This window comes from Hoplias malabaricus, chromosome 1 (assembly GCF_029633855.1).
Source record: "Hoplias malabaricus isolate fHopMal1 chromosome 1, fHopMal1.hap1, whole genome shotgun sequence".
In the NCBI taxonomy this organism is placed as follows: domain Eukaryota; kingdom Metazoa; phylum Chordata; class Actinopteri; order Characiformes; family Erythrinidae; genus Hoplias; species Hoplias malabaricus.
In genome coordinates, this window is record NC_089800.1 from 1,440,292 (window position 1) to 1,453,405 (window position 13,114).

The following is a 13,114-nucleotide window of genomic DNA, read 5'->3' on the forward strand; positions in this document are numbered from 1 at the left end:
GTCCTGTGTCACTGCTGGAGGACGAGCGACACACACTGTGCAGCGACAGATGAGCTACTGTCTCTGACTCTACATCTACAAGGTGGACCAACGAGGGAGGAGTGTCTCACAGAGTGGACAGAGAGTGGACACAGGGTTTAAAAACTCCAGCAGCACTGCTGTGTCTGATCCACTCTACACCAGCACACCACCACCACTGAGAATGATCCACCACCACATCACACCTGCTCTCACGCTATTTCAGCTCTTCAAGCGTTATGTATTTCCTTTAGGAAATGCAGAGCTAGTTGATGTAGACATTATCAATAATTCATAATGAATCGCAGAATTAAAGTATAAATCAATAGCAGAAAAATAACCAATGTTTCACCCTTTTTATTTGCAAATTAGTACAAAGTTTCTGCCGGTGTTAAAAATAGAACAGATCATTAGTTACATCCTCAACTGTCTGTGTGCAGGAGACGGAGGAGGGACGTCCACTGTCCTCAGTAATTACAGCTTGTATCTCTCATACAGTGTCCTTTAAAACCCTCAGTTACCTTCAGTGAAGCTACATTCTCTTTGAAAAAAAAAACAGTGTGAAGGGATGGGGTTAGGTTTTTAATCAAAGAAAAAATTTACACTAAGGAGGAGGAGCTAATTTTTTTTTTTTTTAATTCCAGCCAAAATCTATGCACTGCCCTCCTTTAATTAAATGGATCCATCCTCATTATTCTCTGAAAAAACAAGGATCAAACAGAAATGCAATGGCATTAAAACCTGAGAACGTTTTTTTCTTTCTCGAGTGCAGAGAACATTAAAGTGAACATCAACAAATGCCCTCAAAAAGTGTGTAAAGAGGATAAACACCGATTCTCCTGCAGGGAACAATATTTTATTAGTTTTTTATCGTAAATATAAAAGAGCACTGTGCCACATCTTTTCCTCAAGCCATTTTTTGTTTTTCCCCCAAATAATAAACTGACTGTGCATTAAATATGCAGATGTATGTTCTGTAAAGAGGACATCGGTTAGAAAATCAAGAACACGTATCGCCAGGTGAAGCCAACTTCACACGAAATGGTTAATAAAAACTGCTCAGAAGCGGGGCTTTAGGGTTTTTCAGCTTCACTGAGGGTTGGAGGTCACATTTTCTCATAGACTTCTGTGTTAGTGCTGCACAGAAATCACTGTGTTCTTTCACCAAAGACCAGTCACATTACAACCGCACTAAAACAACAAAGAAAAAAGATACAAAAATAATTCACATTTCCACCAAACAATCTACAAAGCTTAGAAAACCCAAAGAGAAACTAAAATCTGTTCTGCAATAAATCTAGCAAATATATACATTCATAGAGCTAATAATTTAACATCTCTCCACCGCTGTGTGCGTTTCTACTCGACTACATCTGAACGCAGTGCATGTTGCGATAAAACAAGCAACGTCGGACAGAAGGGAGAACCAGAACTGTCCGAGCAAATATTTCAGAACCGGTTTAAAAGGAGGCAATTTGGTCAGCAACTTGCATCCGTCGAACAGGACACGAAAACAAACCGCAGCATCGGCTCTGGACATGGCTTAAAGCAAATGAAGGTTTTAACTTCATTCTGAACCTCAAAAGAGTCCATTATTAGTGTTTTAAAACGTTATAAATACGGTGGCCCAGAGAGGTAAAACGTAAACCAATAAAAAGACAAAAGTCTGATTGCTCAGGTCACGAAACAGACGTTATACTGACAGCTAGTGGCCTGGAGGCAGCAGACAAACTTCCCTCTCTTTGAAACAACTGGTTCATTCAACTGCAGTTTGACACCATCTCGTGTGAGCTGAATGTTGCAGTAAAAATATTAAATAATGTTTAACTTTGTTAATTTTGCTGTTGGATTATGGCCATCGCTCCTTTAAAGACGACGACTGAGAAAGTGAAATTTCGTAAAAACACAAAAGACAAGACCAAAACGTTATGGAAAAACACATTGACTCTCTGGGCCACCGTAGCATGAATGTTCACTCTGGAGTTTTTCAGCTTGGTTTATGGAGTCAGTGACTTTTTAACCGTTAAAGTGATTATCTCTCCGACTCCAGAGTGAAACATTCAACAATTTTACAATCACAACATAGTACAGAGCTGTAATGACAATAAAAAAAAAATATATGGAAAAAAGAGGAATTACATCTGTCAATTTAAAATAAAATCCAGCGGGGAAATATATAAAAAAAAAGGAAAAGAAAAGAAAAGAAAATCCCTTGAATTTAAATTCAAGTGAAAATAAATAATTTAAATTCAGTGAAAAAAAAAAAGTGACAGAACAACAGACCCTTCAACCATAAACACTCCAGAATTTAATAAACAACAATGAATATGTAGAGATGAGTTAATCTACACATTATATTAATGTCTGTCTCCTACAAACGCAGCACAGAGATATACTGTTGTATTTTTGGATGTAATCTCTATGTCTAGGTACAGTCTAACTGTGATGTATTTCCTTGTCAGTTTGGTTGAAAAAGGTCTCTAATAACCGTTATATTCTGTCTGCACTCATTTTAAATTGGTTCTACTGGTCCCTGTTTAAAATCAGTATATGCTTTTACACGAACGATAATGTCCTTTTACACGGATTAAACCGATACAGCTTCTTTAAAGCTGGCTCATGAGCGTCAGAGTCAGAATACAGCATTTTAGGGGTTTTCAAATGAGCAGTAGCTAACAATCTTCACAAAATAAAACGTTTTTACCTTTTAATAACTGCTCCTAAATTGTAAATTCTACAAAACATATAAGGTCACTGTCCAATTAAAACCTGTATCTCCGTGTTTGTGGACGTTTACTACATTTGAACACAGCAGCTGTCCTTCACACTGTGTGTAAATCTCATGAAGAATGGACAAAGAGAAATGCTTCAAAATGACTCAGAATTCAATCTTTTCCATTGATTGTTAAGAACCCCCCCCCCCCCCCCTTATTTTCCTTTAATGTAAACCCTTTAAAGTTTTTAATTGGACAGTGACTATAAACTGGATCCGTCATTATTTTAAAAGACATTATTTAAGATGGAAAAAAGAAAGAAAAAAATGAAAAGAAGAAACAGAAACCAAAAGAAATTAGCTTTCGATGCTAGTTTCTGAACTTCCGGGATCTGTATCTGAACTTGTACTGTTTAAACCGAGGCTAAATGTGGCTGAGGCTAGCTGAAGCTGGTAGCCACACATGCTAACATGGCTTATTGTGAATGGAAGATATAGCTACCAAGCAGCCTCAAAATTCTGACCTGATGCTAATAATTGTAAGCCTGAACTGAATCTATAGTCAATAATTAACCACAAGACATGCTAATGTGGCTAATGAGTCGATGATATTGTGGCTAAGGGTAAGTGGAATTTAGTAGCTAACAACAGAGGCTAATGTGGCTAATGCTGAATGGAAGCTTATAGAGAGCTTTTAGCCACTGAGAGCTTGTGGCTACGATGTCATTTTTTTATGTCATTCACAATTAGCAACATCAGCATCTGAAACAAACTATTTTCTGAAAATGATAACATTCTGAAATCTAGACTAAAAGTGAATAGAAAAATGTAGAAGCTTGGAATCCAGGACTCAATAAAAACCAAGCTTTAAACATCAAACAAAAAAAGTGAGAGCAAAACTAACTATGATTAAAAAAAAGTCTCAAATGTCAAACATATAACTTTTAAAACGAATTATTTATAATCATGTTTCTGACCAATCAGAAGTCTGAACACACTGGGGCTGGTGAAATTAGGCGAGGTTTTTTAAGGAGTGTGTCCCCATTGGCTAACAAGCTTGAGTGACAGCTCAGTGGCCTGAACATACGCTTGTTGCTCTTAAACACTTCTGACCGCTCCGAAAAATGATTACACAGAATTTGCAAGTTTGACATTTGAGGTGACATTTCTGCTGTCTCTCCTCTCTCTTTTTCTCTTTAAAAGTTTTACTTTTTTTGGCACAAATCTGATTCCATAAACCCTCGCGCTGACGCCGGGCAGTGTACAAACCACGACACGCATCACCTCCGACTCACTGTTAAACAGCAACAGCAAGCAATTTTACGATCTGTCCTTTAGAAGGTTTATGTTTGTTGAGCGTCTCCTGATGAGACTCTTCTGTGGACAGTAGCTAAGGTTTGAAAAAATAATAATAATAAAAAAAAAATCATAAAATTGTATGAAAAATTCATAAATGTAGAGACAGTGTCTAAGTCGCCGACACCGGTCTCGACTGCGGCCAGAATTTTTAAGCAGCACGAAGAACGGAGGGCAGGCAAAAATGCTGTTGCTTGTAAAGTTTGAAGCTAAACACTAGGGGGCGATCTCAACACTTCGCAACAAAAGTAGAGGCAGCATGAAACAATAATAATAATAAACAGGAAATATTAACAGAATAAACAAAAAATCTACTCTGACTCGGTTATAATCCTAATTTACATTATAAAATTAAATTAGTTAGATTTTTTTTGTACATTAAAATTTGTTCTCTATTGAGACAGCATCTTAAAATTGTTAGAATTATCGCTAATAAATAACGAATATTAAATATTAAAAAAGTGACACTTTCCTTGCACAGTTTGCCATTTGAACATTTACCATTTCTCTCACTCTCTCTCACACTTTTTCCAGTTAGTTCTCAGTTTTCAGTCGTTCTCTTCCTCCTCACCGCTCCTGTCCTTTGGGACGCTGTTGATTTTTTAACAGCATTCGTAAAAACTGAATTCTGACATTCAATATTGATTTTGAGTCTTATTTTCTAGCAAAAATATATAATATTCTCTGATATGGGGCCAAGGGGCCCTTAAAAAAAATGTAAAAAATAAACAAGAAAAACAATCAGAACTGAATCCGTCCCTCCGCTCCGAACAGAGGACGTCCAGAGTCTTCAGAAGTGACAGAGAAGGAGAGAAGCGAAGAAATATTTAAATGAGCTACGTGAGGGAGGCTTTAATCCAGTTTCTCCAGCACCGAGGGCACGTACACCAGGCTGAGTTCACTCCCGAAATCACACACGATGGCGGCGTTGTCTAGAACCAGGAGCTGGCGTACATGCTGCCCTTCACTGTTCTGACCCAAATAAACCGTCTGCAGCAGGTCGCCGTAGTTCAGGTCCCAAAACGACACACAGCCGTGCCCTCCAGTCACCAGCAGACTCTCAGAAATCACCCCCAGACTCGCCCCACAGCCCACCTCCTAACAACGAGACGAGACAAACGGGAAAGTGTCACACCAACGTTCTTCATAAAACATTAACCTGAGCAAAAAACTGGACCGGACAAATGTGTACGAAGAGAGATTAGCCTCGAAATACTTTACAAATGAGTAAATGTTAATCCACAATTAAACACAAGTCACGAATGTGTTTCACTGTTCACCAATGAACACATCACACACAGACTGCAGTTTGTACAAATACAGTCACGTTCATAAACACGTGTTTGGTTTTCAGAGATATATCACAATTTTATGTGAAAATAAATACATTTGTTTAAATTTACATTGAATATATTTATAAAGTCTTGAATTTAAAATGTATTTGTAAATTGTAGAATCTGCGTTTGTGAATCGAGTCACTCACGTGTTTTCCGTGACGTGCATTTGTTCATTTCCTCTCGCGGGTTTTTGGATTTTGAGACTTTCCTCTCGCATTTCACCCGCTCCAAATACAAATGCAGCCTGATCCACAAATGTGGCCAGCAGGCGAACAAGCCACCGCCAGGGGGCACTGTTGTTTCCCCCAGTGTCTCAGGACTGACCTGTTGCTCTCAGGGCCGCTGCGTAACAACCCCCTGTAGGCGGGACTATGACTCCATTGGCTGCCGCAGTAAATGATAGACAGCTAACTCTGGCTGCTGATTGACTAAATAAAATGATGACCAATGAGAAGCGCATACTCTGTTTCGGAGCCGTGGGTATCTGTCTGAAACAAATCACCGGTTTTAACAATTCAATCTCAAAAATACGAAACACATCAGTCCCGTATCAGTCCAATAATCAACACAGTTTTAGTCCAAATACGGGATGATTTTAAAGTATTTTATTTGACGACCCTAGTCTGCAGCGAAATTAGGGAAGTTCCGCTGGATTTTAACGTCGTTAAATTTAGGGCACCTTCAAAAGTGTCCCCCAGTGACCCCCCTCCTAACGGTCTGTGATATGAAGCTGAATTCAGCGGCTTTGGGGGCTTTTTGTTCGAACTTCCACATTAAATGTTGCGCAAATGCTTCTCCATTTAAGTTGTCCCCACACGTCCTAAATCAACAGTGCCCCCTAGCGGCGGCTCGTTCTCCTGCGGGCCACATTTGTGGATCAGGCTGCATTTGTATTTGGAGCGGGTGAAATGCGAGAGGAAAGTCTCAAAATTCAAAAAACCCGCGAGAGGAAATGAACAAGTGCACGTCACGGAAAACACGTGAGTGACTCGATTCACAAACGCAGATTCTACAATTTACAAATAAACTTTAAATTCGAGACTTCAACTTTATAAATATATTCAATGTAAATTTAAACAAATGTATTTATTTTCACATAAACTTGTGACATATCTCTGAAAACCAGACACGTGTTTATGAATGTAACTGTATTTGTACAAACTGCAGACCGTGAGACACAGAGTGGGACGTGTTCAGTTGTGAACAGTGAAACACATCTGTGACTCGTGTTTTATTTGTGGATTAACCTTCACACATTTGTAAAGTATTTTGAGACTAATCTCTCTCCACAAATGTGACAATACTGACCAGAGACTGCAGCATTAGTGCTGTTTGATTCAATTTAAAGGAGCAGTGGGTGAAATTCTGAATACAAATACATTAGAACAATTACTGATTTTTTCAAACGGACAAACTTCACGGTTATTTAGTTTGTGCCGATAGTTCCATAATGTTACAGTATAACGTCATTTTTTATCACAGTCTCAATTCACTCCCGCAGTCTTCTCCCAGTCACGTATGCAGTGACTCTCACACACACACACACACACCTGCTGTATGGAGTAGAGTTTAATGCCCGTGCTCCGGTCCCAGATGCAAATGAGGTCATCCAGACCGCTGCTGATCACACAGGAGTTTGTACACACCAGTGAGGTCACGTCGCCTCGGTGACCGTACACATGACTGACCCGACTCCCTGTCAGGACGTCCCACAGGCAGATGGCTCCATCCTGCCCCCCACTGGCTAGAACCATGGTCTAAACAAAAATCAAAAATCATACAAATCCCTCAGAATTTAACAGGACGGCTCTGTTACTATAAAAAAGACTGACACATGCACGTTCACACCGTTCAGTCATTTCAGTTTCATTCACATTCTTTCATTCATTCTCCAGCTGACCGGGGCGTCCAATGCGTTCATGAAATGCATAAGAAATACACACTGCAGAGCCCTGAGTTTCTATAAAGGAGTAAATTTCACACTCTTTATCGAAGCAGCTAAAACACGGAGCTCAGCCGCGAAAGAGCGGGAGGCTCAGGAGAAAAGGAGGCTAAGGTGAGCTCACCTGGTCGATGTAAATGGCTGTAATGCCACCTGCGTGACCCTGTAAGGTGAAGAGACAACAGGAATCCTCCAGACGATACACCTGCAACAGCACAGCGTCACAACTCTGGAGTTATTTAGGGTGGAATGAGTGTTTGAGGATGTATTTAGATTTGTGGATTAGGGTTGAGGGCGGCACGGTGGCGCAGCAGGTAGGTGTCGCAGTCACACAGCTCCAGGGTCCTGGAGGTTGTGGGTTCGATTCCCACTCCGGGTGACTGTCTGTGAGGAGTGTGGTGTGTTCTCCCTGTGTCCGCGTGGGTTTCCTCCGGGTGACTGTCTGTGAGGAGCTGGGGTGTTCTCCCCGTGTCCGCGTGGGTTTCCTCCGGGTGACTGTCTGTGAGGAGTGTGGTGTGTTCTCTCTGTGTCTGCGTGGGTTTCCTCCGGATGACTGTCTGTGAGGAGTGTGGTGTGTTCTCCCTGTGTCTGCGTGGGTTTCCTCTGGGTGCTCCGGTTTCCTCCCACAGTCCAAAAACACACGTTGGTAGGTGGATTGGCGACTCAAAAGTGTCCGTAGGTGTGTGTGTGTGAGTGAATGTGTGTGTGTGTGTCTGTGTTGCCCTGTGAAGGACTGGCGCCCCCTCCAGGGTGTATTCCTGCCTTGCGCCCAATGATTATGGATGGATGGATGGATTAGGGTTGATTCAGATTTACATAAAGGCTGATTTATGCTTCTGTGCTGGAGCCTGTTAGCGCCCTACACCGCTGCGACTGTTTAAACTTGTGTGTTGGTGTCTGCGCTGCTCTGCGTTCACTACACAACACTACGGCTGAATCATATGGTGTTACTTCTGTGCCACAAAAGGTTCTTCCTCTTGAAGAACTGGGGGAAAGTATGCAGAGCAACAGATGTACGCGTAAAACTACAGAATGACTGAAGTGGACAGTGGAGCTGAGGAAGGGGACAGTGACAATAGAAACAAGGAAGATTTCTTAATTCAGTGTGTGTGTGTGTGTGTGTGTGTGTTTATATAGATGTATTAAAAACTGACAGCTCTTACTCTAACAGTGTGGTCCTGGCTGCCGGTGACCACTCGTCCCGCTGCTGCTCGGAGAACAGTGATGGGTTTCTGATGAGCGCACTGCACAGAGCGCGTTAACTGGCAACTAATCACATCATCGCTGCTGTAACACGGAGAGGAGGGTAAACTCCCACGGCCTGGAGGACCTGAGAGAGACCACGGAGGAGGGACTGGTTACTATCTAAGTCAGCTTCTCTTATTCTGGAGCTCCCAATAATAAACTGGAGCAAACAATGGTTGGCTGAGGATTACTGTAGTAACTACATTAGCTGTGCTTGTTGTTTATTGCCATGACTCTGAAAAAGTAGACTTTCATGAAAGTTATTGCTTATTTATAGTAATTTATCACAAACTGGTGACAGATCCAGAAAGGACCGTGATAAATCATAGATCTAATGTAGGTTCTGTTTCTTAATTAAACATTCTCTGACCTCTGTACTGCAGTAAACCCAAGGGCTTGTTGATGTCCACCGTGAAGAAATCTAGAGAACCGTCCAGACGAGCCGCAACAATCCTACAACACAGGAGATTACAGTCAGAGACAAAGTGTTTACCACAGGTGCAATGACCCAAACACACCATCAATCCCCTCACACTCACCATCAAACCCTCTCACACTCAACATCAAACTCTCTCACACTCACCATCAATCCCCTCACACTCACCATCAAACCATCTCACACTCACCATCAAACCATCTCACACTCACCATCAATAGTGAGAGAGGGTTTGATGGTGTGCGTGAGAGAGGGTTTGATAGCGAGCGTGAGAGGGGGTTTGATAGCGTGCGTGAGAGGGGGTTTGATAGCGAGCGTGAAAGAGGGTTTGATAGCGAGCGTGAGAGAGGGTTTGATGGCGTGTGTGAGAGGGGGTTTGATGGTGTGCGTGAGAGAGGGTTTGATAGTGTGTGCGAGAGGGGGTTTGATTGTGTGCGTGAGAGGGGGTTTGATAGTGTGCGTGAGAGGGGGTTTGATAGTGTGCGTGAGAGAGGGTTTGATAGTGTGCGTGAGAGAGGGTTTGATAGTGTGCGTGAGAGAGGGTTTGATAGTGTGCGTGAGAGAGGGTTTGATAGTGTGCGTGAGAGAGGGTTTGATAGTGTGCGTGAGAGAGGGTTTGATAGTGTGCGTGAGAGAGGGTTTGATAGTGTGCGCGAGAGAGGGTTTGATAGTGTGCGCGAGAGAGGGTTTGATTGTGTGTGCGTGAGGGGGTTTGATAGTGTGAGAGAGGGTTTGATAGTGTGCGTGAGAGGGGGTTTGATAGTGTGTGTGAGAGGGGGTTTGATAGTGTGTGCGAGAGAGGGTTTGATAGTGTGTGCGAGAGAGGGTTTGATAGTGTGAGAGAGGGTTTGATAGTGTACGTGAGAGAGGGTTTGATAGTGTGCGTGAGAGAGGGTTTGATAGTGTGTGTGAGAGGGGGTTTGATAGTGTGCGTGAGAGGGGGTTTGATAGTGTGCGTGAGAGAGGGTTTGATAGTGTGAGTGAGAGGGGGTTTGATAGTGTGCGTGAGAGGGGGTTTGATAGTGTGCGTGTGAGAGGGTTTGATAGTGTGTGCGAGAGAGGGTTTGATTGTGTGTGCGTGAGGGGGTTTGATAGTGTGTGTGAGAGAGGGTTTGATAGTGTGCGTGAGAGAGGGTTTGATAGTGTGCGTGAGAGAGGGTTTGATAGTGTGCGTGAGAGAGGGTTTGATAGTGTGCGTGAGAGAGGGTTTGATAGTGTGTGTGAGAGGGGGTTTGATAGTGTGTGCGAGAGAGGGTTTGATTGTGTGTGCGAGAGAGGGTTTGATAGTGTGAGAGAGGGTTTGATAGTGTGCGTGAGAGAGGGTTTGATAGTGTGCGTGAGAGAGGGTTTGATAGTGTGCGTGAGAGGGGGTTTGATAGTGTGCGTGAGAGAGGGTTTGATAGTGTGAGTGAGAGGGGGTTTGATAGTGTGCGTGAGAGAGGGTTTGATAGTGTGCATGAGAGAGGGTTTGATAGTGTGTGCGAGAGAGGGGGTTTGATAGTGTGCGTGAGAGAGGGTTTGATAGTGTGTGCGAGAGAGGGGGTTTGATAGTGTGTGCGAGAGAGGGGGTTTGATAGTGTGCGTGAGAGAGGGTTTGATAGTGTGCGTGAGAGAGGGTTTGATAGTGTGCGTGAGAGAGGGTTTGATAGTGTGCGTGAGAGAGGGTTTGATAGTGTGTGCGAGAGAGGGGGTTTGATAGTGTGCGTGAGAGAGGGTTTGATAGTGTGCGTGAGAGAGGGTTTGATAGTGTGTGCGAGAGAGGGTTTGATTGTGTGTGCGTGAGGGGGTTTGATAGTGTGCGTGAGAGAGGGTTTGATAGTGTGCGTGAGAGAGGGTTTGATTGTGTGCGTGAGAGGGTTTGATAGTGTGTGTGAGAGAGGGTTTGATAGTGTGCGTGAGAGAGGGTTTGATTGTGTGCGTGAGAGGGTTTGATAGTGTGTGCGAGAGAGGGTTTGATTGTGTGTGCGTGAGGGGGTTTGATAGTGTGCGTGAGAGAGGGTTTGATAGTGTGCGTGAGAGAGGGTTTGATTGTGTGCGTGAGAGGGTTTGATAGTGTGTGTGAGAGAGGGTTTGATTGTGTGTGTGAGAGAGGGTTTGATGGAGTGCGTGAGAGAGGGTTTGATAGCGAGCGTGAGAGAGGGGGTTTGATGGTGTGTGTAAACGGCCTCTCGTACCTGTTGTTGAGGAAAGCCAGGGCTGTTATTCCAGAAGATCCATCTTCATTACAACAGCGCAGTGACCCCTCCACTGCATCCCAGAGCTGAGAGAAACACACAAACTTACATTTCCTCTCAGAATATAATCTTAAACACTACACGAAACCAACTACGGTTTTAACAAAATCAGAAAACAAACACACACTCTACAGGTCACATTTTTTGAGGAACAAACAGTGTAAATGTATCTCTGTAAAAGCCTGGAGCTGAAGTAGGTTTATTAAACAAGTGCAACATAAAAATATATAATAATATGTTTAATTAAAGGTAAAATGATGGGACCCTCCACAGAGACAGTGCTTTTGAGGGTGGACCGTAAAATAGTTCCTCCCCTTGTTCTCTCACCTCCAGTTTCCCGCTGCTCCTTCCAGCCGCTATGAGGTTTCCTCTGAGCTCCATGGACCAGACGGAGCTGTCCCAATCACCCGGTGTCACGCTGCTGGCCCTATCCTGAGGAGGAGAGGCCACAGGGATGTCCCCGAGACTCCGGCGCCTCTGGGGGGCCGGTGGTGTTGTGGGGCTGAAATGCAGGGTGGGAGATGGCTCGTGTTCTCTGTAGGCCTTCTCCACCAGGCCGCCGAAGTCAAAGCCGTGATCCGAGGGCGAACGAGAAGGCGGGAGTTCGGCAAAATTCGTGTCGATGAGAGGCGTGAGGTCCGGCTGATCCGTGAACAGCGCCGGCCGAGAGGGAGGCACACGGCGCCGCAAGGGGGGCTCGTTATATTCCTTAGCGTCCGCCATACCTGCTGCTGTGGAGCCCGGGCTCCGAGACTCAGCTCCCAACATGCTGTCAGGATCAAAATTAGGACTCAGAGGATCCCATCCGTCACGGTGCTCCCAACAACCACTACTACTGCTCCTACGTAAACTAGAGACAGAGAGAGACGGAAAGGGACAGGGAGACGGACAATAAAAACACTTGTATTCACAGTTATTCGTACTATTATTTAGATGTGGTACTATTTAAGAAGAGGAGAAGTCTATCCATTCACTCACAGCATTAGTGTTAGCGGTTAGCAATCGTCATTTTTTAATCAGAGTGCAAAAGGCATGCAGACAGAGGGAAACTAACCCGCAGTGACACAACTGTCTGTCCTGAACTACAGTGTTAGAGTACAGTGGTTAGAGAAGAGGGTTAAGGGCTGAAAGGTTGTTGGTTTAATGACCTGGTGGAAACTGGAGGTGGTGGGAGTGAAAGAACAGTGCTGTCCTCCTCCACGGCTGAGAGGTCCTTGAGCAACCAAACCCACAACTGATTTTCCGTCTCCTAACCAACCAAACAATTACGCCCTCTAAAATGTGCAGACCAGAGTGACTCCAGGAGCAGCGCTGAGAAACACTGACCTGCTGCACTTACCCATTGTTTGGAATGACTGTGAGACAGTCTCCGGTCTGAGCGTCCCAAACACGGATCTGTCCGGCTAAACAACAGCTGGCCAGCAGCATCCCATCACTCGCAAGACACTCAATATCCTACAGAGAGAGAGACAGAGAGAGAGAGAGAGGGAGAGAGAGAGAGAGAGACAGAGAGAGAGAGACAGAGAGACAGACAGACAGAGGGAGAGAGAGACAGAGAGAGAGAGAGAGACACAGACAGAGAGAGAGAGACAGAGACAGAGACAGATAGAGAGAGAGACAGAGGCAGACAGAGACAGAAACAGAGACAGAAACAGAGACAGACAGAGAGAGAGACAGAGAGACAGATAGAGACACAGACAGAGAGAGAGAGAGAGAGACAGACAGAGACAGATAGAGAGAGAGAGAAACAGAGAGACAGAGAAACAGAGAGAGAGAGACAGAGAGAGACCTTTAGTCACTGTGGGAAACAATGTTTTATTGATATCGTGTCAT

At 43.9% G+C, this 13,114-nt stretch overlaps 1 protein-coding gene across 1 annotated transcript in view; it reads right to left on the bottom strand.

Moving 5' to 3' along the window:
• Nucleotides 1–372: 372 nt before the first annotated feature.
• The window catches only part of scap (SREBF chaperone), a 30,613-nt gene continuing 17,871 nt past the window's right edge, over nucleotides 373–13,114 (bottom strand). The window contains exons 16-23 of the mRNA XM_066642735.1: nucleotides 12,621–12,736; nucleotides 11,609–12,131; nucleotides 11,222–11,307; nucleotides 8,982–9,064; nucleotides 8,530–8,696; nucleotides 7,491–7,571; nucleotides 6,975–7,181; nucleotides 373–5,185 (exon numbers count right to left, since the gene is read on the bottom strand). Coding sequence (XP_066498832.1) covers nucleotides 4,940–5,185; nucleotides 6,975–7,181; nucleotides 7,491–7,571; nucleotides 8,530–8,696; nucleotides 8,982–9,064; nucleotides 11,222–11,307; nucleotides 11,609–12,131; nucleotides 12,621–12,736 — 1,509 coding nt within the window. The 3' untranslated portion in view covers nucleotides 373–4,939. The remainder of the gene's footprint in view (nucleotides 5,186–6,974; nucleotides 7,182–7,490; nucleotides 7,572–8,529; nucleotides 8,697–8,981; nucleotides 9,065–11,221; nucleotides 11,308–11,608; nucleotides 12,132–12,620; nucleotides 12,737–13,114) is intronic.